Source organism: Macaca thibetana, chromosome 12, assembly GCF_024542745.1.
Source record: "Macaca thibetana thibetana isolate TM-01 chromosome 12, ASM2454274v1, whole genome shotgun sequence".
NCBI classification, from domain to species: domain Eukaryota; kingdom Metazoa; phylum Chordata; class Mammalia; order Primates; family Cercopithecidae; genus Macaca; species Macaca thibetana.
The window spans coordinates 75,651,917-75,678,550 of NC_065589.1; the positions used below are offsets into that span (position 1 = coordinate 75,651,917).

Below are 26,634 nucleotides of genomic sequence, written 5' to 3' on the forward strand. Positions count from 1 at the left end.
GTGGTTTAAAACTAACACAGAACTTTCACTTCACAATTGCTTTTTGTCCTCGCAGTGAACCTGTCAGAATGACTAAGCTTTGGTATTAGTTATTTATAAGAGCAAATATGCTCAGGGTCCATTATACAAATAATTATATCTACTTTAGTGCCTAGATGGTCAATCTGGGCCACTGAGAGAACTCCTTTGCTTATTTGGTTCTAGTAGAGGACACATTTTTATGTTTATCACAAGTTTCTTTGTATGTTCTATGTGTTTTTGAGCTATCTTAACAGAAGCTGAGCATTTGAAATTAATTAGACAGCTTTGCTTAATTATGCCAGAAGCAAGCACATTAAGAACGATATTAATGTGATAAACTAGACACATATGTTGCAAATATGATGGATGCATAATTATTAGTTTCAGTAGTTTTTATTTTTAAGCTTGCTATTTCTTTCAATCTGTCTAAAAGAATGGACTAAACTAATGATGCACATTAATTATATAAAATTCTTTTATCATGAAGCCTCATTAATTGCAAGAAGTAGGGAAATGAGCTGTTCTTTGATGTTCAAAATTATGTACTAAGTTCATGTGATTTAAACCTCCCTCTTTCCAAATAAAATCAAATTTTTAAAATGTATTGTTTATGCTCATTTGTGAATGAGGTTGATTGAGTGTGATTTAGAGTTTATTTTTTAGAAAAGTGAAAAAATCAGTTAAAAAATATGGTATCAGAGAAAACTAACTCTATTAAATTCAGTAACAATAGTTGGGTATATAAAAGGTCTAATTCCACACTTACACTTTTTTCAGAGATACAGACCAATAAAAATACTAAAGCACACATGAAGAATGTAAATTGTGTCTTGGACTTCTACCAGTCTGTACTGGACTCAATGCAAATATCATTTAAACCTGGCAGTTAAAAATAGGTCAATATTAGGTCAAGGGATATTATTTTTGTCTAGTATAATTGCATGAAATAAAATTATTGCTATACCTGTTGCTTTATCCAAAGCCTTATTTACCTTGACAAATATGTCTCAGTAATCTCTATAATAGTATTTGTTATTCTCACACAGTGCAAGTAAATCATAATATATGCTTTTGTGAAAATAAAGTTGTAAAAGCAAGCATGTAAAGAGTATACAAGCATACATGGGAAGCTGTTAGTTTCAGGTTATATTGTTTGGTTGTTTCCACACTTTAACTGCATATCATTTTGGCTATGGAACACATGGCTTTAAATGGTTAATCTTCTTTAACACGTTGCAAGCTCATTTACCACTTATAAATGCAGATTCCTCTTGGAAGGCAGTTCTCATCTCAGTTGCAGAAGAATCTGAAGTTGCATATCCCAGGCTTTTAAAAACTCTTCCACTCTCCTGCCACGTCTTTTGAAAATTTTTTCTGACTTCTTTGGGTGAATCAGAGATATCTAAAATATGTCCAGCAATGACATCCTCGTAGGTTGGTGGGGCATGCTTGAAGTCACAGCCAGATTTGCCAGCTTCTGAGCTATGTGATGAAGAGGTTTTCATTTTTGACTCAACAATTTGACTCTCAAATGCATCCATGCCTGAGAAATGTTCACTTAGGGACCTTGTTTCAGAGCAGATCCTGGGCTGTTTAACAGGAATCTTTTCTTGCAGCTCTCTAGGATGTGTGCAAGAAAAATTTGTAAAACTCGTGTTTCCTAAAGACGTTAATCCAAATTCCTCCTGACAAAACGTATGACTTTCTTGTTGTATATTATGGTTTGTTTCTCCATTTGCATAAACTCTTCTGTTTGACTTTGCTTCAGAAACTGGGCCATGCTCAAATTCCCTGAACCATCTGTTTATTTCATTTTCACGGTCATTCACGAAATTTTCAGCCATTTGAACAGTGCGGTTGGCTGCTTCATATCTCTGTGTGTGCTCTGAGAGGCGAGGAGGCACTTCAACCTTGCGGATGATTTCAACTGCATCATAGCTTTCAGTGTCGGGCACTATGGGATCAGTGGAATTGAGTCCAGCATTGTGAACGTAAGTAGCCCTTTTCTCCACTTTCCTGATTTTCTCTTGAGCTTCCGTAGATTCTCTGGAGGAACCACTAGGAGTATGATGTATATTTACTGGTATTGTGATTGTAGGTGGAGAGTCCCTACCACGAGTTTCTATCTTAATTTGACGACGAAGTGTTGCAGGAGACATGATGATTTCAGACCTCTTCTCTACAACTGGAACCGGGGTGACCGCTGGACATGGGATGGCCCCTTTGGATAACTTTGCAGTGGTGTCTTTGAGTCTGACGAGTTGTTCAGAGCGACTCCTAGGTGGAGAAGGGGAAGTGTTTGCTCTGTGAATTTCAGATGTTTGCGACATGGGTCTTCTTGGCGGGGGTTCAACATAACTGTCCTTTTTGGGGGACTGAGAAAGCTCGTCCTTAGTAGGCGTTTCCGTTCGTCGGACAGTAGACTCTATTGTGATAAAAGTTGGTGACGGTGGGCGTGTTTTTAAAGAGGGAGGAGGAATGTTGCTCTCATCGAGTTTAATTTCCTGATGGGTTTTCACGTGACTGTGAACAGCTGCTTCACGATGAGCTGCTACTTGGTGCTGTCCTGTTTTCTCTTTGGCAATTTTATTTTCTTTCTGTTCACTATTTTTATTATTGCTGACATGAACATTAGATACTTTGGATGATGTTTCATCAAGACTAGTGGGTTTATTGCCCGATTTTCCTGTTTTGGAGGACATCATGGCTGTCTGAATTATATTTTCATAGGACACAAGCATATCTTCCGCTTGAGTTTTAATATGTGTTATTTCTTCTTTTACTTTTTCTAAATTATTCTCCATGGCAATGTGAACTGCATATTCTCTCTTTTCTTCACTTATCAGCCATCCTGGGATAGTATTTAACAGTGTCTGAAATGTTTTAAGGCCACTTTTATTTGGCTCTGCTTCAAACTGTTTTACTCTAGACAAAATCTGTTGTAGTTCTTCACGTTTTCTCAAGAATTCCACTATATTTACGGCACATTTTCCATCATCCTGCTGGGATTCTTTCACAGCGGAAAAGAAAGATTTGTTCTGTGTAATCTCTTGCTTTGAATCTTTAGTATTAGAGAAGACTTGTTTCTGTTGTATGCCCTTGACTTGGAGACATTTTTCTTCCTGCAGACTATTATATGGCTGGGGCCATTTTTTATGTTCAGCTTTACTTTCAGAGGTCTGTATTTGTGTTTGCTGAAAATTTTGAGTCTGTGAATCAAGATGTGCATCAATAACCTTTTGCTTAACGACCTTTGGTGCTGATTTATTCTTCAAAACTTCTTGTTTTCTTTCAGTTATTAATCTCTCTTCTTTTCGACTAATCATTGATGGTCCCTTATTTTTTTCTTCACTTCCTGGAAGTTTCCCTCTGTCAGATCCCGCAAATTCTTCTTGCTTCCCAGGAACTATCTGGAGCTTATCTTCATGGTTCTTCTGTATGGATTCTGTAGGCAATTTTATTGTCACTCTTTTCTCCTTCTTAGGTAGCTGGTAATGTCTTTCAGCCAGAGATTGCTTATGACTACATTCAGTGCTTGCTTCAGTTTTCTTGGTTTCCAGATATTGTTGTTTGGCAAAGGTTTGAACATCAACCTCAGATTGCTGTTTATGACTTTCATAGCTGTGGTCTGTTTCATTTAATGTATGATCTAGAGTTGGAAGCTTGATGGTTTTAACTTTGAAATTTGGGGAAATTGGTTTGCTTTGGGGCAAGTGCAACTGCTCCAAATACTGATTCTGTTGTGTTTGTTGGGTACTACATTCTTGGTGACTTTGTTTAATTTCACAAGCTGATTTGGATTGCATAATGTCCCTTGCGCTTTGTAAAACTTCCTTTTTCATCTTATCTTTGTCTTCTGAGGCTGCTAAAACATGGTGGAGCCTCTTGGCAGTGACTGTCACTGGCGATGTTGTGGAGAGCTGGTTATCAGAACACACTCCTAGTACCCGAGCATTACTTTGAGAGCCTGGGTTGGGTTGAACCACGGTGCGCTCTGAATCGATTCCAGATACGGAAACCTCCTCATTGGTTTTTCGTAATGGCATTTCCTTTTCCACCTCTGATATGTGTTGATTTTGGCTTTCAGTTTTAACAATGTTGTAGTAAGAACTCTCCTGTTTCTGTTTTTCAAGTTCTTCTTTTTGTTGTCTATATTTTTCTTCAGCAATCATTAAAGGTGTCTTAAATTTTCTCATATAAGGTTTTGGACTTTGTTGTCCTGAACTCTCTGGAAATGAATGAGATTTTATAAGAGGTGCAATCTGTTTTTTCTTGGGTGCTGAAGTTCCTGGAACTGTGTGTGAGAGACAGTTTGCAGAGTCAACAAATAATTGTTTTCTTTCATCAAGACTCTTACTAATAACGTTCTGCTTTGTCTCTATGTGTTCACTGCTGGTCATCATCATTACTTTTTTTTGATCCTTTGAGGTAGTAATTTTACATTCCATATCTGACAGGGAGTTTGTCAATTCAACTTTGGGGGAGAAATGGTTCTTATTATCTTTTATATGCTTGGGAAGTTTGGGTTTGGGCAATGTGGGAGGTGGCAACACACCTGATTTTCCTGTTATGATTTTAGCCTGAGAATTCTGAGAGTTTGAGGCTTCTTTTTGGGAATATTGTTGCATGAAGGCTCCACTGTGCTTTTCTGGAGCAGAGGAGGAAAGGAGATATGCTGGGTTTTGAGATGGAGTTGGAGGAGGAGGAGGCGGCAGAAACATCGATGGACTTTCTCTTTCAGATTTCTCATCTACTGAAGGTGGAGGAAGAGGGAGGCCTGGAAAGCTTTCAAATTCAGCCTTTATCTTCTCTGTGGACAGTGAAGGAAGAAACCCATTTTTTTCAGGAAACATCATTAAAGGAGGTGGAGGAGGAAGAGGAAATTCAATTTCAGATGATGCATTAGAAGGTGGTGGAGGAGGTGGAGATGGAGGTGGAAGGGGGCACTCACTTTCTTTTACATTATTCTCAGGGTTAAAGTTGATTGGATTCAAGGACCTTTCCATTGCCGTTTTTAAGTCTGTGGAAGTATTTGTCTTCATTAGAAAGTCCTGGCTTTTCAAGTGAACATCAGTCTCCTGCTTTTTGTTGGTTGTCTTAAATGTATTGTGATTTTTTTCAGAGACTTTCACTTCTGTTACACTGGTTGTGTCTTGCTCTACAGGCAAAGGCTGCCACATTGGTTGAAAGTTTATATTCTTTTGTTTTATATTCTTATTAGAATATTTTGTTTCTTGCTTTAACAAAGTTTGCTTCTGAAAGTCCCCTGAAATCTTGTAAGTTCCTCCAACTGGCATGCTGACTGGATGCTGGGTGGGACTGGGCTTGGAGTTTTGTGTATCAGTTAATATTTTAATATTTTCGGTCTTTTTAGGACTCTTTATATGAAAAGCCTCCGTTTTCTGGTGGTCATTTCTCCGTTCATATGTCTGTTGCTTTCCAACGGTTTTATCAGCAGATTGGACGGAATTAAAGTCATCATCCTTCTTCAGCTCTCTCACTTCCCTGTCTGATTCTTTAGTTTTTAGATTATTCTTAACTGATACAGTTGAAGTTAATTGTCTGCTCATATATTCATCTCTAAGATGCTGTTCTCCTGTGATATCAGTCCAGACACCCATTTTGTCTCCTGATTCCAAAACATTTTTAATAGATTTATGATGTGAATTAGATAGTCTTCTAAGGCTTTTCTCCAGAGCATCATTGTTTTGTTCACGATCTATGACAATCTTTACACTGCCTTTGGGGGCTTTTGGAAGATTAACCTCAGTTCTTTCTTCTACTAAATTGCCATGACAAGATTTTCCCATAGTTTGACTGAGAGTATCTGCTCCCCCTTGCCACTCGGCTGCTGGCTTAAAGGGTCCTGACTTTGGCTGAAGAAGACTATTTTTGTTCCTCTGGACAGCAACCTGATGAATATCTGTTTTCTGCTCTCCTGAGGATCCTGCCATCACAACGTGAGCATCTTTTTTGATTACACCTTCTTTATCTACCTCTTTGAAACTTCTTTGTGCTTCTTTCAAAGACCTTAATGATGTTTCCAGGTCATCTTTCAGAAGCTCCTTTTTCAGAATTTCTGTCCTTGTATTTGTAGCTTTTTCAAGGCATTCAATAGCTTTCTCAATATCACCAGGGATGGCATCAGGCTGTTTAGATTCTTTCCATCGACGGGTTGATTCTTTAAGTGACTTGAGTGTGGCTAGCATGTCACCTTTTATAATTTCTTCTGTTTTTGTCACTGTTTTCTGATTTACAGCCTGGCTGAGGGAATTTAGGGTTGATGCCAAATCACCTTTTATAATCTCTTCTTTGGGTATCTTACCAAGTGTACTCTGAGGCTCAGTCATAAAAACCTTAACTGTATTATGCACATCTCCAGGGATGATGTCAGTTTCACTAACAGTACGTTCAACCAGAGACTGCCTTTTCTTCAGTAACAGTTTTGTGCCTTCAACATCACCACCAATGATTTCTTTCTCTCCTTCTTGTTTCTTAGCTGTCAATGTTTCATTTGACTCTGTATGGAGTTGTTTGAGATAATCCAAAGCTCCAGCTTCTATGCAGGTTGTGAAAAACTGAACATTTCCCCTCTCAGAGGCATCAATTTTAGCCCTTTCAGATATTTTATTGTTTGATGTGGAAGATAATAAATTATGAATGGTACGCCTGACATCACCCCCTATTACTTCTTCACGCTCAATTGTGTCACCATCATTTTCATGAAGAAGACAATAGATAGTCATGTTAATATCTCCTCTTTCATCTTCCTGAATTAAGATGCCTTTCTTTACAGATCTTTCCTCAGAGAACAGGTTTTTTATTGCATGTTGTACATCACCTTTCACTATCTCTTCTTTTTCAGCATGAAATTCAGTTGATTTGTTTAATAATTGAGTTTTAGTCAAATTAACATTTCCCTTCTCTTCTTCACTAACCAAAATCTCTCTCTTAGTATAGTCCCTTTTGGAAAGTAGGTTCACCATTATATTTCTGAGATCAGCCCTGATAATTTCTTCTTTCTGTATCTCAGGAGATGCTTGGTTCATTAGCTTGTATTTTGCCATTCGAACATCCCCAACTTCATCAGCTTCAATGATGATTCCAGGAGCCTGGATAACTTTTTGAGAGTAGAGATCTTCTAAAGTTTTTTTAATGCTCTTGCCAATAATTTCTATCTTTTCTATTCTATTTTCATTAAATTCATGAAGTGGTGTTGTTTCAAAGAGCCACGTAGTTGTTTTGACATCAGAAGGAGGGATTTCTTCCTTGGTCACTTTTGTGACACCTTTATGTGCTTCCATAATAGAATCAAAAGTTTGATTTTCAAAAAGCCACACAGCCTGCTTAACATCACCTTTCTGCACATCTTCCTGGGTGACTGTCTTGATATTTTCATATTCTAACCCTTCTCCTCTCAGTTCATCTATAGTGTGGGTTTCAAACAGCCAAGTAGATGTTTTGACATTGCCCTTTTGTATTTCATTGACACTTACTGTTCGTATATAGTTATTCTTATCAAAATTTTCAGACTCAAAGAATTGTTTACTTGTCTTTACATTGCCACCTTGTATATGGTCAACAGTGGGCACAATATTATGTGATTCTTCAGAAATCTGATCCAGTGGCTGAGTTTCAAACCTGTATCTAACAGAACTAACATCTCCCTTCTGAATGTCTTCTTGTGTGACAGCTTTAATAACATACACAGTTTCTGATTTATTAATAGAGTCTAATGGCTTTGTTTCAAAAAGCCACCTTGTTCCTCGTACATCTCCATGAATTACTTCTTCTTTTTTAACTGTGGTTACTTCGTGATAGGACCCTTCTCGGTCTTGAATTGCATAGAGTGGCTGGGTTTCAAAGAGCATTCTGTAGCTTTTTACATCACCCTGCATTACTTCTTCAGTAATTGTTTTCTTGGTGCTGATATAGTCAGATTCTTCTTTAATCTCATCCAAAGAAAAAGTCTCAAAAATAAAGCACCCCTTTCTTACATCGCCACCTTGTATGTCTGTCACCGTCTTAACACATTCATCACCTTCTTGGCTTTCTTTTATCTTATCAATTGGTTGGTTTTCAAAAAGCCACCTACAATTTAAAACATTGCCTTTCTGAATATCTTCAGTTTTTAAGGTTTTGATCTTTTTCAAAACTTCCTCTGAACTGGAACTTATGGAATCTAAGGACTGATTTTCAAATTTATACCTCATGCTAGAAACATCTCCAGCTTGTATATCCATTTCAACAGGCTTGATTTCCTTCACTTCTTCTCCTTGTATGCTGTCCAAATTTTCTGTCTCAAAAAGAAAACATGTTGTACGAACATCCCCACCTTGGATCTCCTCCTGTTTTACAGTTTGCAATTTGACTTTTGTTTCAGAGTCATCTTTTATGGCATCAAGTGGCTGAGTTTCAAAGAGCCAAGTACAGGTTTTGACATCTCCCTTATGAATTTCTTCACTGCTGGTCATTAATGAAACTTTTTCATAAAGAGACTCCATTGGCTGGGTCTCAAAAAGCCATTTACAGGTTTTGACATCCCCTTTAATAATATCTCTAGCTTGTTCAGTTTTACTTTCTGTTTCTTCCACATCACTAAAATATTTAATTGAATCAAGAGGTTGGGTTTCAAACAACCATTTGGCAGATTTCACATTTCCAGTCTGTATTTCTTGAGCAGATATTCCTCTAATTATTTGAAATTTATGAATGCTTTCATCAAACTGGTCAATGGGCCTTGTTTCAAAAAGCCACCTACAGCTCCTTACATCACCTCTTATGATTTCTTCTTGCTGGACTGTCTTTACTTGATGGTATTTTCCAAGGGGATCTTGAATGGCATACAGTGGTGTTGTCTCGAAGAGAGATTTATTTAACTCTACAGCACCTCTTGTGACTCCTTCCACCTCTATTTTATGTGATGCATCAAATTTAATTAAATTGTTTGATTCAAATATATGTGTGTAGTTCTTCACATCTCCTCTGTCAACTTCTTCAAGTTTCACTGTTCGTGTGTACTCTTTTTTATCTTTTCTAATGTCTTCCAGAGGTTGGGTTTCAAATATCCATTTTTGATGCCTAACATCCCCTTTTTCTTCTTCAGAGGCAGTGATTTTTTGAAGCTTTCCTATATCAGGACTGTCTTTTAATGCCTCAATTGGAAGTGTTTCAAATAGATGCTTAGTAGTTTGTACATCACCCCCTATTATCTCCTCATGTTGTAGAGGATCTGCATCAGGAACTTCTTTTAGAATGTCTAATGGCTGTGTTTCAAACATCCAACACTTTCTGGAGACATCTGTACCTATTATTGTTTCCTTTTCAATGATGACCTCTTCTGACTCTTTGATTTTCTCCAAAGGTTGGGTTTCAAATAACCACTTTGCCTTACTCACCCCACCTTTGACATTTTCTTCCATAGATATTCCTCGGACAATTTTAATTTCTGTAATATCTTTGTTAATTGTGTCCAACGGCTGTGTTTCAAACATCCACCGTGCTGTTCTTACATCTCCCTTTTCAACATCTTCCCTGTGAACAGTTTTAATTTCCAGCATTTGACCCGAACCATCTCTAATAACATATAATGGTTGAGTTTCAAAACATTTTATACTTCTCTTAACATTTCCCTTAATTTCTTTGAGCTCAGACCTAAGCTGCAGTAAGTGAACCTCATCCACTGAATGAAGCTGTCCAAGTTGATCTAGATGTTGAGTTTCAAACATGTATCTCACAGTCTTGACATTCCCCCCAGTTATGTCCTTACTGATAGTTACCGCTGATTCTTCTTGACTTTGATGCATTTTATTCATTGAGTCCAATGGCCTTGTTTCAAACATCCACCGAGCTGTGCAGACATCTCCTCTGGCTAGCTCAGGAATTTTCTCTGCATTTTCTACAGTGTCAGAAGAATGAGCCCCAAGTGTGTCAATGGGTTGGGTTTCAAACATCCATGTAGTATATTTCACATCGCCACCAGCAATGATTTCTTGATCAGCAACACCCCTGGAAATGTCACCTTCATCAGGAGAGCCATTGTTAATGGAATCCAATGGTTGATTCTCGAAGATCCATCTAATGGACTGCACCTCTCCCTTCAGAATTTCATCCCATTCCAAGTATTCTCTTTCTGAGTTCAGATCTTTTTGAGAAGTGTCATTTGTGTTTTCAAAAACATAACGGGCTTGTTGCACATCTGCTGAGACTGAACTCCCTGAGTTCATTTGACTAGAAACAATCTCAGAAACCTCACTGATATAATCTTTTTCTAAGTTTTTTCTTAACTCAGGATGGATGTGTTTATATAAACGGTTTAATTCATACAAATTTCTTTGCTTGGAATATACATCTTTGGGGACTGGTAGTCTTCTAGGAGGACTGGGTAGTTCAGGGGACTGGGAAAATGCTGTCGCATCTACTGAAGTTTGAAGTACATCAGGTGGGGGAGGAGGAAATTCTTCCGTCATTCCTGAAGAAGTAGCATTAATTTGTGCCAGAGTTGAGGAAGTGACACTGTGATCACTATATCTTGTGGTTGATGTTTCCTTCCTCTGGCTGGTTGAAATGCAAGAAGTGGAAGAGGTACTCACAACTGATGATGGCTTTAAAGTCTCTTCACATTCACTTTCAATCTTTAGGGGAGAGAAAATCAAATCTTATAAAGGTGAGTGTAGTGGCAGAGGCTTCCTAGGCACTGCCCTTCATTGGTCTGTAACCTGGACCCTCCTGTGATATCTCCATTGGGAACAATATGTGATGTACTCATTTAGAGACCTACTTAGGAATAATAGTCAATATTTGTCACTGTCTTTCCTATAATCTATTTTTTCTTGTAAAGTTATATTTCCATTTAATGCATCAAGGACTCAATATTTTAAAATTTACTCATAATTGTGATTTTTTTCCCTTTACTTAGTGTGGTATGCAGAGTAATCTAGAGGGAAACAGTAAAAGTCTTAAAGTACTTTTGAGGGTTGTTTTGTTTTCCTTGGAATTTAAAACAGAACAGAGTAAGCATCTGGCATTTAAAATTGATTTAATTACTTTAATCTTAATTATTAGACTTTAGAACATATATAATTTTTTCTTCCCTTATTTTCCTCTAGTGAGAAAAGTTTTTACTCTACCTCCTTTTGCATACAGGTCAATATTCTCCTTATAGAACTGAATAAATGCTAGTTCAGAATTTTTTTTTTGTTGAAAAGCCACTTCAAATTTCAGTAATTTGAAAATGTTATACATTTAAGTTTGGTCTTACACTTAATATGTTTCTGTGTAAAGAAATGACTTTACCTTAATCTGCTTTGCTGGGGTTGTCATCTCTTTGTCAGAGTAAAGGATCTTTTCCTGGGCAGACTTTTCAAACTGCTCTTTTAACAACTTAGTCGAAACCTTTGGAATTTCTTCATCCTCAGGTGTATCAATGACTATAAACAGAAAAACACACCAGGGATACTATGTAATTACTAAAAATTATGTTTAAAAAGAAATTATGGCTGGGCATGGTGGCTCATGCCTGTAATCCCAATACTTTGGGAGGCTGAGGTGCAAAGACTACTTGAGCCCAAGAGTGTGAGACCAGCCTGGACATCAGAGCCAGACCCTGTCTCTACAAAAATTAAAAAAGATAAAATTATAATGCTATGGAAAACTTCTCACAATGTACATTAAGTAAAAAGATTCAAAGTACAAGCATACATATGGCATTATTTCATCATGTAATTTAGGAATATAGGAAGAACTATAGTAAGACAATACAGGAAGAAAAATGTTGGTTATCTCTGGATTTTCCAAATTTTCTACAAGCATGTTCTACTTTTATGCTCAGGAAAAAATAATAAAATGTATCAAATAAGAAAAAGAATTGCAGAAGACCTACTTTCTTAAGCAATAAAACCAAAATAAAGATATAGTCATGTAATCAAGTAAAGTTTTGGTCACAGTTGGCTTAATTTTTTTTTTTTTTTTTTTTTTTTTTTTTTTTTTTTTTTTTTTTTTTTAGCTCTTCAGGGTAGCAAAGCTCATTCCATTTTTATAGACAAGACAAACTATGTCCAGTCTTGTGCAAACTTGCACAAATTTGGCTGTAGTCTAATCTCATATCTACAGATTGGAGAGCTGGACTTAATAGTGCTTAAATCTGTTATTAAAATTAATTCAGTCTAGATAACAACTCTATTCTCATGGAGCTTGATAAACATCAAGTTTTACTGTAGGTCCCTGAGGCAAAAAGGAATTCAGAGGTGGTTAGCTTTAAGGTTTAGAATGGATATATCATAGGATTGATGGCCAATAAACTAATTTAGAAACTTATTGCACCTATGCCCACAGGCAAAATCTAATTATTTGTAGAAATCCTATTCGGCATTCCCTGGAACCATGAGTCATAGTTACTAAAGTTACTCAGAGGGGAGGATTGTGCTTTGGAAGTCATCCGTTCAAACTCAAACACATCAATAGGAGAAAGGAGTATTGGAGCCAATAATGCCAGACTCTTACCTGTTTCCTGAACATATTGATGAAACTGAGATGCTTGGTTTATTTCCTTGGTGTGCTTTTCAAGATGAGAGACCTGTATTTAAAGATAATTGAAAATAAATTGTTTTTAAGAAGTCAATTATCTTAAGAAGTATTATCATTTACAAATAATACTCTTCATTTTACAGTGATTTTCACCCAATACTTTAGTGTACATTGAAAGATGCTAATTAAGCCTCTATCATTTATTTTAATACATAGAGTCACTTATAATAAAATATATTTGAATTGATGTCTAAAGTGCAATCATACTTTTATAGGGTGCCTATTTAACATTTACTTATTTATTTATTTTCTGAGATGGAGTCTCGCACTGTCTCGCACCTGGGCTGGAGTGCAATGGCATGAACTCGGCTCACTGCAACCTTCGCCTCCTGGGTTCATGTGATTCTCATGCCTCAGCCTCCTGAGTAGCTGGGATTACAGGCACATACCAGCACATCTGGCTAAGTTTTTTTGTATTTTTAGTAGAGACGGGGTTTCACTACGTTGGCCAGACTGTTCTCGAACACCTGACCTCATGATCTGCCTGCCTCGGCCTCCCAAAGTGTTGGGATTGCAGGTGTGAGCCACCGCACCCAGCCCTATTTTACCTTTAAAAGAATTCCAACTTGAAAGTGGAAAAAGAAACACTGATAGGTATTGATGCTAGATACATAAGTAACAATAAATACAAACACTTACAACAAAGTCATAATTTCCATACAGTACTGGAAAGTGTTTGAAAGTACTGCCTTTCTAAATAGTTACCATTTCTGTTCCATGAACATCAATTTTCTGTACTTTGGACCCTTCTTGTTCATTTCTTGCCAATTCCTGGCTGCTTTTTGAAGTGCCAACCTGGCTGCTATGAATTGCCTCCTGAAAGCAAACAGACAATGCCTTAAGAAAAGTAAAAATTTTAACTTTATTTGTGCAATTTCAGTGACAATTTCTGGAAAAAAATTGAGATTCTTTAGTATATTAGTTTTCTTGGCTGCTATAACAAATTACCACAAGTTTAGTGGCTTAAAACGGCATAATCTTAGGATCTTATACTTCTATAGGTCAGAAGCCCTGAATGAGTCTTCCTGGGTGTTGGTCGGTATCAGAAAGTATGCATTCTCTTCTGCAAGCTGGAGGGGACAATCCATTCCCTTGCCTTTTGCAGCTTCTAGAGGCTGCCCACTTTCCTGGGCTAACGGCCCTTGCCTCTATCAGACTGAGAACTTCTCATACTGCCATCTATCTGATACTGTCTTCCACTTTTAAGGACCCTTATGATTACATTGGACCAACCCAGATAAGTGAATATTATCTCATCGTCATAAAATCATCTAATTAGCAGCCTTAATTCCATCTGCATCTTAATTCTCCTTTGCCATGTAATTTAATGTATTCATGAATTCTGGGGATTGGGACATAGTTATATCTGGAGACCATTATTCTGCCTGCTACCCTTAGCAAGCAAAAATATTAATGATGCATTACCAAGTATGAGAAAGATGAGCCTGAACAAATATATATGTATTTTTGTTGTTGTTTACAAGTCACATTTTTATGTTAAAAAAAGACATACTAGTCTTCAAATTGGCCATCCAGTATGATGACATATCCAGGGTTCAGTTGAAGAATATAACCATTAAATGTATCCAATATAGATTATTATGCTAGTTTATGTCTCCCTATCTTCACATGTGGAACTACTCTTGATTTTGGTTAAGTTAGAATGGTTGACCCTGAATGAATTGCAAACTCGGAGCTCCTATTAATTTTGGTGATCCAGTCCTGCTTTTACTACAGAATGTGATTCTGACACAAGTATATGATTGATTGATTGATTGATTGATATGATGAAGCAGTTAGCATACTGCTAAAAATCTTAACATCCGAAAATAAGGATACAGACAGATGACTCTTTACAATAACATGTTTTTGAATGTGCCTGAAGGTGGGACTTCACTTTTATCTTGATATCCAAATGAATAATAAATACTATTTTTGAGATTTGACTTTTAAAAATTTGTCTTAGTACAGAATAGTCAAGTGAGCAAGGGTATATTATCATTATTAATTAAAATAGTATTACTAAAATGTTTTTTGCAGTAAGTTAAAAAACTTTATACTATCAAATCCCAATCTCTTAAACTAATAATAAGTATAAAATTAATGCCAGTAGATGTATGAGACTTTTCCCCTCAAGGGTATTTGTTATATAGGGTTTAAAGTCTCATCAACCAAGGAGCAGTTAGTCATGTAGTTAGAGATGTTATAGTATAATCTGATCTTATTATGCTTTTCTAGGAAGGAGAATTAAGAAAAAAAAGTTGAGGGCTTCCTAGAAGTCCTACATAAAACCAAAGACAAAATATGGACTTACACTTTTAAAGGTAGATTGTATCTCATTAAATTGAAGACCACTGTAATTTCTTTTCCAAGCAGAATGCTTCCTAGGCCTAGTTAATAATCCACATATTTCAAATGATATTTGGTAACATGTTTAACACACAGTTTGTGCTAAGGAAAAGTTCACATAATGAATAAGTGAGGAGAGTACACATGAATAAGATAGCAAACTTTCAGTAATACAGTAATTCTATTCAAACACCTACTTGCGAGGAATTTTCTCAAAATTGAGGATAGAACAATGAACAAAATGCTTTAGTTTCTTGAGAAGGAGCATAGAAAATGAATAATCCATATTCATTCCTTCAAGTTCAAAGAATCAGAATTCCATATAACAAGATGCCTTGCATAATCAAGTTTTATTTGAGGCTACCAATAGCATTGTGCTAGAGAGGGCAATAACAATCACTGACCACTGCAGATATAAAAAAAAATGCATGGGCACTAATGACAGCTCTTTACATCTGTGACAAGTCTTTCCATCTATTAGGCATATAATGGGAATATTCTATGGCTTTCTCATGCACACGCTGAGAAATAGGAAGTACTAATTAAACAGACAGTGAAGTAGCAAAGGAGAATGCGCACCTGATCAGAACCAAGGTCCCTCTGAGGGGCACCGTGATCATTTCTATAGAATCATGTCTCTGCCTAGAGGCCTACATGCCCGCTGTGGCCTAGAGACATGCTTTTTTTGGCCCACACAGTGATTTTAAAGTTTTGAATTAGGTAACATCTACAAAAACAAAAAATTCTTTCTGCTTTTAAAAACTCTGAAGACATGGTAACACTGTGTTCATATTCCAACATGGCAGAGTCTGGCTTTTAGTTGGGCATATACCTTTTAGTTGGCCACCATCACTATTATTTGCTAATATTTAAGAGCAAGTTGACATTTAAAAAAAAAAAGCAACAAAACTTGTCTGGTACCCATGGAAATTTGAGTTTCAGATACCTGTCACCAATCTGAAAGAGTAGAGTTAGTGACATAAATCTCTGTATTGAGAAAAATGCAAAATATTTGGAATAGAAAAACTATAAATACGTGTAATTTTGACACATATTTTGAAAGTTATTTTCTGGGACAAACACTTTACAGTTAAGGTGTATCTACTTGAGTAAAAACAATCTATGCCTATCATCTATAAATATATTTTCTTGTAGGAAATGACACAAAATAAACAGTACAAATGTAATAAATTTTGTTTAAAGTTGTAAGTTTCTACTTCAGCATTTATGTGCTATTTCCAAATAGAACTGTAATTGCCACACTAGTTTGGTATGTTAGCATCAATGCATCAATTTTACTGCCCCCTGGTTGCTGTAACTTACATAAAATACTCCTTAAAATATCCCAAGCTTTTGTTTCTACCATTTACTGTTTCAAATTTTGCAACTAGTTTAGTTTGGATTTAAAACCGACTTTCTTTCTAATTGTTGGTATCTATAGAGTATAGGGTTAGGTAAAAAGTTGGATCATCATAATGCTCAGGCAGAAATCAAATTAAATAAAATGTTATAAACAACTCTGGTCAGATCACCATGCATAAATTTACACCAATAATTCATAAAATTTGTTGCTGAAAATTAAATTTAAATATAGACCAGTCTGCAAGAGACAAATGCTATTTTCTTCACAGGTCAGTTAACCAGTAGTCAGGAATGGGAGATTAGTCCTAACCCTCTCCTTTACTAGGTATGTTGTATTCTTGGGAAAATCATGAAATCATACTTAAACTCAGGTCTTTCATCTCATGAGGCATTAAAGGAAAGGAAAAGAGATAATATATGTGCTCTAACTTTGAAATCTAAAAAAGAAAATGCAGTACAACAGCAAAACAATATTATGGTGTTTGCATAGCTCACATCAGACTGATTAACCAACTATGTCACAAAAATCTATTGTTGATATGCACATCTTCCAAGGAGATTTATCTTGCACAGGAAAGAGTTCTTATCCTGCCTATTCAACTTTTCATTTTTATATCACTATAGGGAAAGACATTGTAAATTTCCCAATAAAATTGCAAAGTCATTCTAGTGCAATGAGTAAGGAAAAAGGACAGGCTTTTTTAAATTTTTTTTTTTTTTTTTTATGGCGACTCACTATTATTGTGACTCTTGGAAGTATATCCAATAGAAAAACACATGGGGAAAGACTGGCAGAATAGTAGATGGTAACTGCTTCACTAGTGTGGAAAAAACAGAAGTTCATATTCAATGCCAGTAATATAGCATTTTCACTAATCTCATTTTTAATAAAACTAGAAAAAGTTATGATACATTCATGTTATTTACGTCTTTGTCAAACAGACATAAACAATACCAAAAACGGCTGTTCATCTGAGCAAAAATGTCAGTGGATTCAAGCTTTGAAAGAATAATCAGTTTATTTTTCTTTTAAGTGATGAGCATAACAATTTGTGGGTTACCATTGTATTTGTCGGGATTTAGATATATTAAAATTCAAACATTGAATTTTTTCCTTTTTCTCTGAGGTTTCTCTTTTTATTTTTATTAATTTTCCCTTAAAAATTACAATATACAACTTGACATCTCTAAGGTGTGAGCTTTATATAAAGGCTTTTCCACATTTATTATACCCTCTTAAAGACTAAGCTCAAAAATTACTTTCTTTTTGAAACCTTTCCTGACTTCTACACAGGATGCACTATTCTTGCTTTTTCTATTCCTGTGATATTAGCATACATCTGTATTATCTACCTATCACATTTCACAGTCATCTTTTGCTAATATGATCCTCTCCTTTAACTGAACTGTGTCTGTCACATACATCCTCAAATCCCAATGATTAGCTTCCAGGTACACAGTAGGTATCCAGTAAAACATCAAGGAGTAAACACATGGGCAAATACAGTAGTCACTTTTTTTAGTAGTGTGAAAATTTTATAATTTTTAATCTGCTTTGAAAATTGAGATTCCCAATTCTTCCACATAACCCTATGATTTCGTTTTGTTGTCGTTTGGTTGCTCATCCCTTTGACACTAGCAATAATATGTCAGTCACTTTACAAAGTGCACTCAGAAAGAGGAGTCTCTTCACAGATGTTCATAGATGTGATCAGAACATCTATGGAAAAATATGTGCAATGATGTGATACTGTAAAGGGTAGCTGACACCATCAGAGAGAGGAGAAGTCTGTACCAAGACAGCAATAAATACACTAGAAGCCCAGATCCCACCATTATGCAATATATTCATGTAACAAAACATGTACATGTACCCTCCTGAATCTAAAATAAAAAATATGTATACAAAGAGAGCAAACACACACAAAGAGGTAAGGATTCTTTCAACATAGGAAAATAAAAAGATATTCATAATGCTAAACAAACTAGTTTGTATGTTTTTTTGTGAATTGTTATTCACTGAGTTAATGGATCTGACATGTTGTCAAAGATCATGTAGAAACTGCAGTGGGATGCATTGGGCAGAATTACTATGACGTTGAATAACTATGCTGAGATATTTATGATGACACTGAAAGACAATGATTTATCCTCATTTTTTAATTTATAAAAATAAGAAAATAACATTAAGGGAAAAGAAGAGTTAATGCAATTCCAAGTCCTAATTCTTTATGTGACTCAATATACTCAGCAAAGAAGGCTCCAGTTTTACTTAATTCAACAGTAGCTCTGCTAAAGTTATAGGAGTATGCTAGTTGGATTATTAGCTCTAAACATTCAAAACATTTTAATGTAGTGATTTTTTTCTTTGAAAGCGCTAAATTTTTAAACACGAGTGACCTTGTAGAGCTTCACTCATGCATTTCTTTATTCAAACAACAGTTATTGAACATTGGCTATCTCAATGGCATTGGGCTAGGCATTGTCAGTATTGTTTAATACATTTCTGTGATCGTATCTCTTATCTATGCAATATATGTAAATATATATATATTTAATGATACAAAAAGGCTCAGTTAGCTTGAAATTCCCTTGAAACAAGAATGCTAAATATATACCAAAGCATGAATTATGCAGATTTATTGCATAAATTTCTGAGAGAAGTGTTGTTCCATTAATTTTAACTCTTCTTTGACTAAAAGCAATTATGCTTTGGTAATATTTAGCTAGAAAGAGCAAAGAATAATTTTTAATAAAGAAAATAATTGGTTTAAAAGTACAAAATTTTGCTGTCATGAAAGGGAGGATTCTGAATAAGCAATGCTAGTTTTAGCGGCTAGAACTCTGACTGTCTTCTCCTGCTCTAAAAGTATTATTTATAGGGCCGTATTCCAGAGGCCCAAAACGCTGAAGATTCATAAAAAGAACATATAAAAGATGCACTCTCAACTGAGTCGTCAAACATATTAGTCATATAAATAACAATATTTATTTGACAAACTAAAAATGCAGCTTACATAAAGACATTCAATTCACAATAAAGAATGCATTTCAGAAGTTTTATGAAGATGTATATTAAAGATATATATGTATATAATATTTCAATCCAACATAGACACAAAGAATCTTAAAACCAGAGACACTAGGATATAAATAAACATAAATGTCCAACAAGAGGCTGAAACTTAGAGTCTTACAGGGAAGTGAAATTACAGATAAAAAGTTTACAAAAAGAATAAAATATTCTAAAGAAAAAAAAATAGAGGTAACATGTGTCCTATGCTAACTAATACCAACCAAAATTGAGAAACAGAACTCTACCTCTTGATTACCATCCCTTCCTCACCAATATCCAACTGATTTCTATGCCCTACCAATGCTGTCTATTGCGATTTAAATGACCCTTGAGTCTGTGCCCTCTTTACCCTAGAATTTCTAACCCATTTAAGTCCTCACATATTTAATCTGGACTATTTCAGTAGTCTCCTAATTTATCTTCTTCCATCTCACCTAAACCTGTTTGTATCAATCTTATACAGCCAGAATAATCTTTGTTAAAGACATATCTAGTCATCTTACTCTCCTGTTTAAATTGCTTCAATGGCTCTTGATTGCCTTAGAAGAAAGTAAAAGTTCTTTAAGATAACATAAAATTTTGTTTATTATCTGGCCTTTGCCAAAATCTCCAGCTTTATGCCTCAGTTATTCCTCACTACACTCACAAATATATCATGCTGTTTTACCTTTTACACAAATTGTCCCTTTGCCTAGAATGCATTCTATATGCATGAAAAATTATTTCAAGTCTCAGCTGAAGGATTCTCCCTTCTCAGATGTCTTTCTTGACCCTCTTTCACCTGAACTAAAGTTTATTACAACTTTCTGGGGTTCCAATGAGCCTCATTTATATTTTCTGTCATAGAATTGGACACATTGCACTTGTAATTATTTGTTCTCGATCTGTCTCTCTAATAGAGTCAGTTCCTTGAGTGCAAAATAATGTCATAGACATAACTGAATCTTTTGTGCCTAACATATGGTAGGTGCCTAATGATTATCAGCTACTTAGAAAAGTACATAAATATAAGGCCCAGCCTTTAGAGTCAGCCTTCCTGGGTTAGTATCACATTTGCTCACTTTTCTTGGAAAAGTTACTTAGGCCTCCCATGCATCCATTTCTTGTTCAAATAACCAAATAATAATACTGCCTATCTCAGAAGGTTGTTGTGAAGAAGAAATAAGTTAATATATTTTTTAAAACCTGGCTCACAAGTGCTACAAATACCAAAGTGTTTGGTATCTTTACTTAACAAATATTTATTGCACACTTGTTTCAGACATTTTCCTAGTAATTCAGGATTTAGTAGTAAGCAAGGCCCTCCAAAAGACTGAGTAAAACTGGAGTTCAGCTACATTAATGAATTTTACCGGAGAATTTCACTGTAGAATTAAGTCCAGAAACTAAACAAGAAGCAAATCTTCCAATAGGTACATTTTTTGTCTCCACCAGAGAAGGAGTAGATTTAGGGGGGTTACTCAAAGGGAGAAGGAAAAAGGAGCCTGTATGTATTGTGACACTTCCAAACCATTCTGGCTCCTGACACATGGAAATATTCTGTAGAGACATAGCCAGAGGTTATTGTGTAGAGACATAGCCAGAGGTTTGTGATCCCCTATCCAATTTATTTACACTTCATCTTTCGTGAACTCATACCTAGTGAACAGTCAGTTCATAATGATTTAATCTATTATTACACAATTCTTTCCAGGATTCTTCTTTGCCTAAAAGGTAGTGTTATGTGATTCCCATTTTGACAGTAAAAAGCATTAAGATTTGTAGATAATGTATCTTTATATCAGTCACAGCTCCCAAATTCAAGCATTGGAGTCTGACTGATTTAAACAGAAAAGGGAATTTATTGAAGAGGCATTGGGTGGTAGGGGTGGAGAGTGTATCTCAAGAAATCTCCAGGAAACTGGAGAATAAGACTTGGAGGGTTTGTACCCAGTAACAGTACAGAATATAGTTGCAGAGACATCTGGTAAATGTACCCTGGTTGCTGCCACCGGCCTCAGACTCATTCACTGACAATGCCACCAAGAGTGTGTACTGGATGTTGTTTCTGAAATACTTACAAACTTATTGAAATTGCAGTAATCTCCTGCCAACAGCCATCACCAAAATTGATTATCTATGGTCCCTGCTTCTCATGTCACTAACTCTTACGCAAAACCTGAGATGGAGGTGATCAGTACAGTCTTGTTCGCACACCTGGGTCCTAGACATTAGCAAAGCTAGGAGAGTGAGTGTATGGTATTTGCAATTTCTCTTAGTGGTGGCTGGTTCTACCTCATTGGGTGGTAGAATAGAAAATAGTTTTGATGTAAAAAAAAGAAAACTGTCCATTAGCCTTCCTAAGAAATATTCTTTATGAACACTGAGATCTTCTTAACCAAATAGAAACCAGTTAAAAGCACAAGAAAAGGGGTGCCACTCATTTCTGACAATAGATAACATAGTAGAAAGCACTATCCAAATCTTACTAAAAAAACTGATTTGGGCTTATTTTTTGGTAACGTATGTTTCATGAGACGTTACAAGGACATGTAGGAAGACTTTGAGACAGTGTAGTTTTCCTGTTAAGGGTATCATAAAGAGTTGCTGTTATACTGAATTATACAGACCTCCCTCTCTCTTTCACTGTCCCTCTGAGTCTTTATGGCCACCAGTCCTTTTCACTGGGAGAGATGACATTTTAAATCCTTATATAAAATCCAAACAAGAAGGAAGAAAATTAATAAAACAGATCTGGCTTGGATCCAAGCATTGCAAGGTTATCTGCACAAACATGGTATCACAGGGCAATTATTAATTATGACAAAAATGATAACTTGTGTTTTCTTTAAAATAAAGACAATGAGGAAAACTGAAAAGGTAATAATTTGTAATTGCACTAATGATTGTATCTACGAGCAACTAGGGGAGTGAAAAGAGATTGGAGTGGTAGGACTGTTGGGTTATGGCCAAAATTCATCATCGGTTCAAGTAAGAAATCATGTAAATAAGTCATAACTAATTTCAGTCTCAGTATCTTCGCTAGTAAACTGCTGGGACAAAGGCTGGGGGAGCACTGAAGGAGACAAGAAGGGCTACCATTGATCAAGTGTTGTTTAGTCTCAGGAAAAGTAAAGTACAAGGCCCTTTACAGTTGAATAACGTCAAATTTCTTTAAGGCTCTTCCATGCTAGCATTCTACATGTTGATTTCAAATGAATTTAACCAGTAAAAGTGGTTTAGGGAAGAATGCTATGTAAGTTTTTAAAATATCAAAGATACATGGTGAATATGGTGTACTAGAATCCCATCAACAAGATATTTTGAATTAATATTCTTAACACCTAAAGTCAATAAGTGATGCATTCAACATGCATTTGTGAGGTACTTAGCATATAGACTTGATGGTACTATTTCTTATTATCATAACTCTTTATGTAGAAATGAAAGGCCTACGTTTTGAGGAAAGGAAGGAAAAGGAGTTCAGGGAAGAAATGAAAACTTCTTTCTTGTTCTCAAAAATGAAAAAAGAAAAAGAAACTATGATGGGGGGCGGTATTTGTTTACAGCGTTAGAATGCTGATACAAAGTGTTTATGGTAAAAAGATTCACAAAATGAACCCCAGCCTAAAGTACTGACTTCATTGAAGTCCCAACAATCTCTCTCAATGTTTTTAAGGACTGTTATATGTTGAATTGTTATTAGATTATTTTAATTTGTACTCTGAGGAAAAGGAATAAATTTCAAATGCTACAGAAGGGTGTACCAATATCTCTAGAGGGCACTGATATTCACCCAAGGGTAAGCAAGTTTGACTGAGCTCTTGGCTCCCCATCTGGTATCCATCTAGTGGTAGGTACATAATGTGTACTGTCCTTCTCAAAGAGTGAGAAACGAAGTGGCTTCCACTCATTCCTGAAGAGGTGAACAATTTCCTCCTTTCCATGCCTAAGTAGATACCCAGGAGCGAAGGATAAAGAACAAGTCCAAGAAAAAGCTCCTAGAAGAAGATGTAACCTCATTCCTTATTCTGTGTTGTTAAGATCTATGATGAAGCTAGGTAAAAATGAAGTTACCCAAACATATGTCTACAATAGCATGGCTCTAAGGACAGAACTTCTTAATGCCTCTTACTTTTCCCAAGTCTTGTGTTCTTCCAGTTTTTTTTAGCATGATAATTTGTTTGTAATTATGCAAATTAATAATTAAATGAACATCAGAAAGAATAGAGAAGCTTGATTCAAACCAATCGTTTTCAAAGACCCACGAAGATGGGTTTATTTTGAGAAATACAGACCCAGAAGAAGCAGAAAGAGCTAATAATATCTTCTATCAAGTACTAACAAAAAGCACCCATTTTCATAAAAGTAACTATGTGGCAAAAGCATTTTGCAGATTTCACTAAGTTCTACAAGCATAATGAGTCTATAACATTAATGATTTCTTTTGTTGTTATATCTTTCCTTGATACTGACAAACTAGCAAACTCTAAGAAGTTAAAATTTTGTGGCTTGCCATTTCATTATAGCAATTTGAAAATAGAGTAAATTTAATTAGTATATTAGAATATATTGTCTAAACACTTGAGAATTCTATTTAATATAGTTATACAAAAATATCTGCTTTTATATGGTTAAGCTAATATGAGCCTTCAGATAGAAGGGGCAATAGAAAAATGTCTCTTCTGTTTCAACTTTCCCTAGATGTACACTCCCTCTGATCAAAGAAAATATAAAATTCCATTATGTCAAAAGATCTCTATTTTACATCTTTATTAACATCAAATACTTCTTGAGATCACCTAATTAAGTTTGGAAGAAACTCTTGCTGTGACCTTTTGTCTTTGGGGAAAAGGGTCTAGGTGCCATTTCCTTAACAACTCAGGGCCTTATGATGAGAACAGCAGCACTCCTTTTTCCCCAAAGCAACCCCAATTTATTTTACTTTAAAGGAGTGAAGGATATATCTGTAAGTGTACATTTCTTTTCTAAATGAAATTGAAAATAGGTTCTATAGGAACAAACAGGATTATAGAAACAGAAGGCCCATGATACTATTACGAAGAAAAGCTGTGGTATTGGTACTTGAATAATTGGGGTAAATGCTGTTTCTACAAATCCTATTTTGGAAAATGAGTAAAATGAATCATAGAAAGAAAAGAAACCAATGATGATTTTTTAAAAGCAATTGGATCTGTGCTTGCAACTCAGTCTTACTAATGGATATCTGTGCTATCCACTGAGGCCCTGACTTCCTGAGAAAAAGGGCCAGGGCACCCTCTACATGTTAATGTTTCTAACCACCTGCCAAGTCACCAGGAAGATTAGTGCACTTGGCTTTTTTCAGCAAAGTAAAAGAACCCAGCTGAATGGACACACTATACAGACTGCAGCATTTCCCCAAGAAGATGTTCCGCAAAAGACACAGACAGACATTCTACCTGTGTCTTCACAGTGTGGACTGGGAATGAGTTTCCCTTTATGATGCTGTACTGGAATGGCTGCCATGCTCCCACAGGGGAGGGAGGAGTGAATCCCTCTACGTATTAGCAGTGTAACTCATATACCAATAGGTTCTGCAGAAGGAAGCTGAAATGGCTTCTTTCAACTTGCAAAGGGACTGTGACTGAAACTTTATGGTCATGCCTCAGCAGACAGTTAGCAATTACCATCGGCTTCATTTGGGACTAGCAGAGGTTGAGAGTTATAGTGTGTGGCTATAACGTAATGTGATTCATGTTAGTAGAACACAGAAGACAGTCTGATTATATTTTATGGGCACACCTTCAATCCTAGGAAAAGTCCACACAGCGGTTTAGTTATGTTAAGATCTAAAAAACTATAGGCAGTTTCACTACATAATTTAATAAGGTTTTTCACTTTATAATTAAGTAAAGCTCTGTCTTTCACAAAACAGTATTTATTGGTACAGAAATATCAAAGATACAAACCCAAGACACATTAGATGTATAGGTTGCATCATCCTTTGAAAATAAATTTTAATGAAAGATTGCAAAAAAAATTATAATGAAGTAAAGTTTCAGTCTTAATTAATTATTGGTGTATCAATCTAATAAATTTTAAAAATTCCTTAATTTATTTTTGTTCTGATTGTTTTGTTTACTTTTAATGTTTTAATATATTTTCCTTCAGTTAATTTATATCATTCTATCATTTATTATCTGTCTCCCAGGCTGGATTGCAGTGGTGTGATCATGGCTTACTGTGGCTTTGAACTCCTGGGCTCAAGCCATCCTTTCACCTCAGCCTCTTGAGTAGCTTGGACTACAAGCACATGCCACCATGCTTGGCTAATTAAAAAATATTTTTTCTTTTGTAGAGATGGGGTTTTGCTATGTTGCCCAGGCTGGTCTCTAACTCCTGACCTCAAACGATCCTCCCACCTTGGCCTCCCACTTTGGCCTCCCAAAGTGCTGGGATTACAGGGCTAGTTTATTTTTAATATTCTAATATATCATACATATGCAGAAATTACTATTTCAATATAGTCTACCACCAACAAAGGAATTACCTGGGATTAGGGTATCAGTAAATTGGTTATTTGGCTGGCTAATATTTATTATTTTCACCATGATTTCTTTAAGCCTTTGCTTTCTCTGGATTCTTCAGTCTCCTATTCTATTTTTTGACTGCAATAGTTATCTCAAGAGAAATGTCAACATAAGAAGAAGGCCCCTGCTACCAGAGTGTGAACAGAATGACATGGGCAGGCAATAAGCCTCAGATCAGAAATCAAGAAGGGAGAGGTCAACCCTGGGATAGCAAATCTTGCCTTACGTTTGCACTGTCATAGTCATCGCTGCACATTAGAATCACCTAGAGAGCTATCAAATCCCCCTGCTCCTTGAGCATTCTCCAGAACAATTAAATCAATTACCTGGGCTGCCCGGGGAATTCCAGTGTACAACCCAGCATAAAGAGGGCTTAAATGCTCAGAGTTCCCACTGGGATTCCACGCCCAAGCTGAACAAGGAGGATGGTTTGATTCCAGATCTTTGTAGAGTCATGGTAGGGGTAGGAGGTGATGTTTCAGAAGCTTGGAAAAGATGCCCTGGTTCAGGCCCAGAGAGATTTGGGAACCTACAGATGGAGGACTCATCGAAACTTGCTACCACTACATCCCTGCAGCATAACCCAAAGAAGCCTGGGTAGAGTGGGGAGTAGGGCTTTGTGAAGGAGTGTGGGGTGCATGTTCGAGAGATCAGTCTCATGCAGGCCTTTATGAGGGCAAGGGAAAAAGT

At 36.0% G+C, this 26,634-nt stretch overlaps 1 protein-coding gene across 4 annotated transcripts in view; it reads right to left on the reverse strand.

Moving 5' to 3' along the window:
- The window catches only part of XIRP2 (xin actin binding repeat containing 2), a 595,003-nt gene that overhangs the window by 6,774 nt on the left and 561,595 nt on the right, over positions 1-26,634 (reverse strand). For 3 of the 4 annotated variants that reach the window (XM_050752814.1, XM_050752816.1, XM_050752815.1), the window contains 4 exons: positions 13,312-13,422; positions 12,523-12,595; positions 11,317-11,450; positions 1,271-10,655 (listed from right to left, as the gene is read on the reverse strand). In XM_050752814.1, the coding sequence (XP_050608771.1) occupies positions 1,271-10,655; positions 11,317-11,450; positions 12,523-12,595; positions 13,312-13,422 (9,703 nt within the window). The remainder of the gene's footprint in view (positions 1-1,270; positions 10,656-11,316; positions 11,451-12,522; positions 12,596-13,311; positions 13,423-26,634) is intronic. The other variant, XM_050752819.1, reaches the window with a different exon arrangement.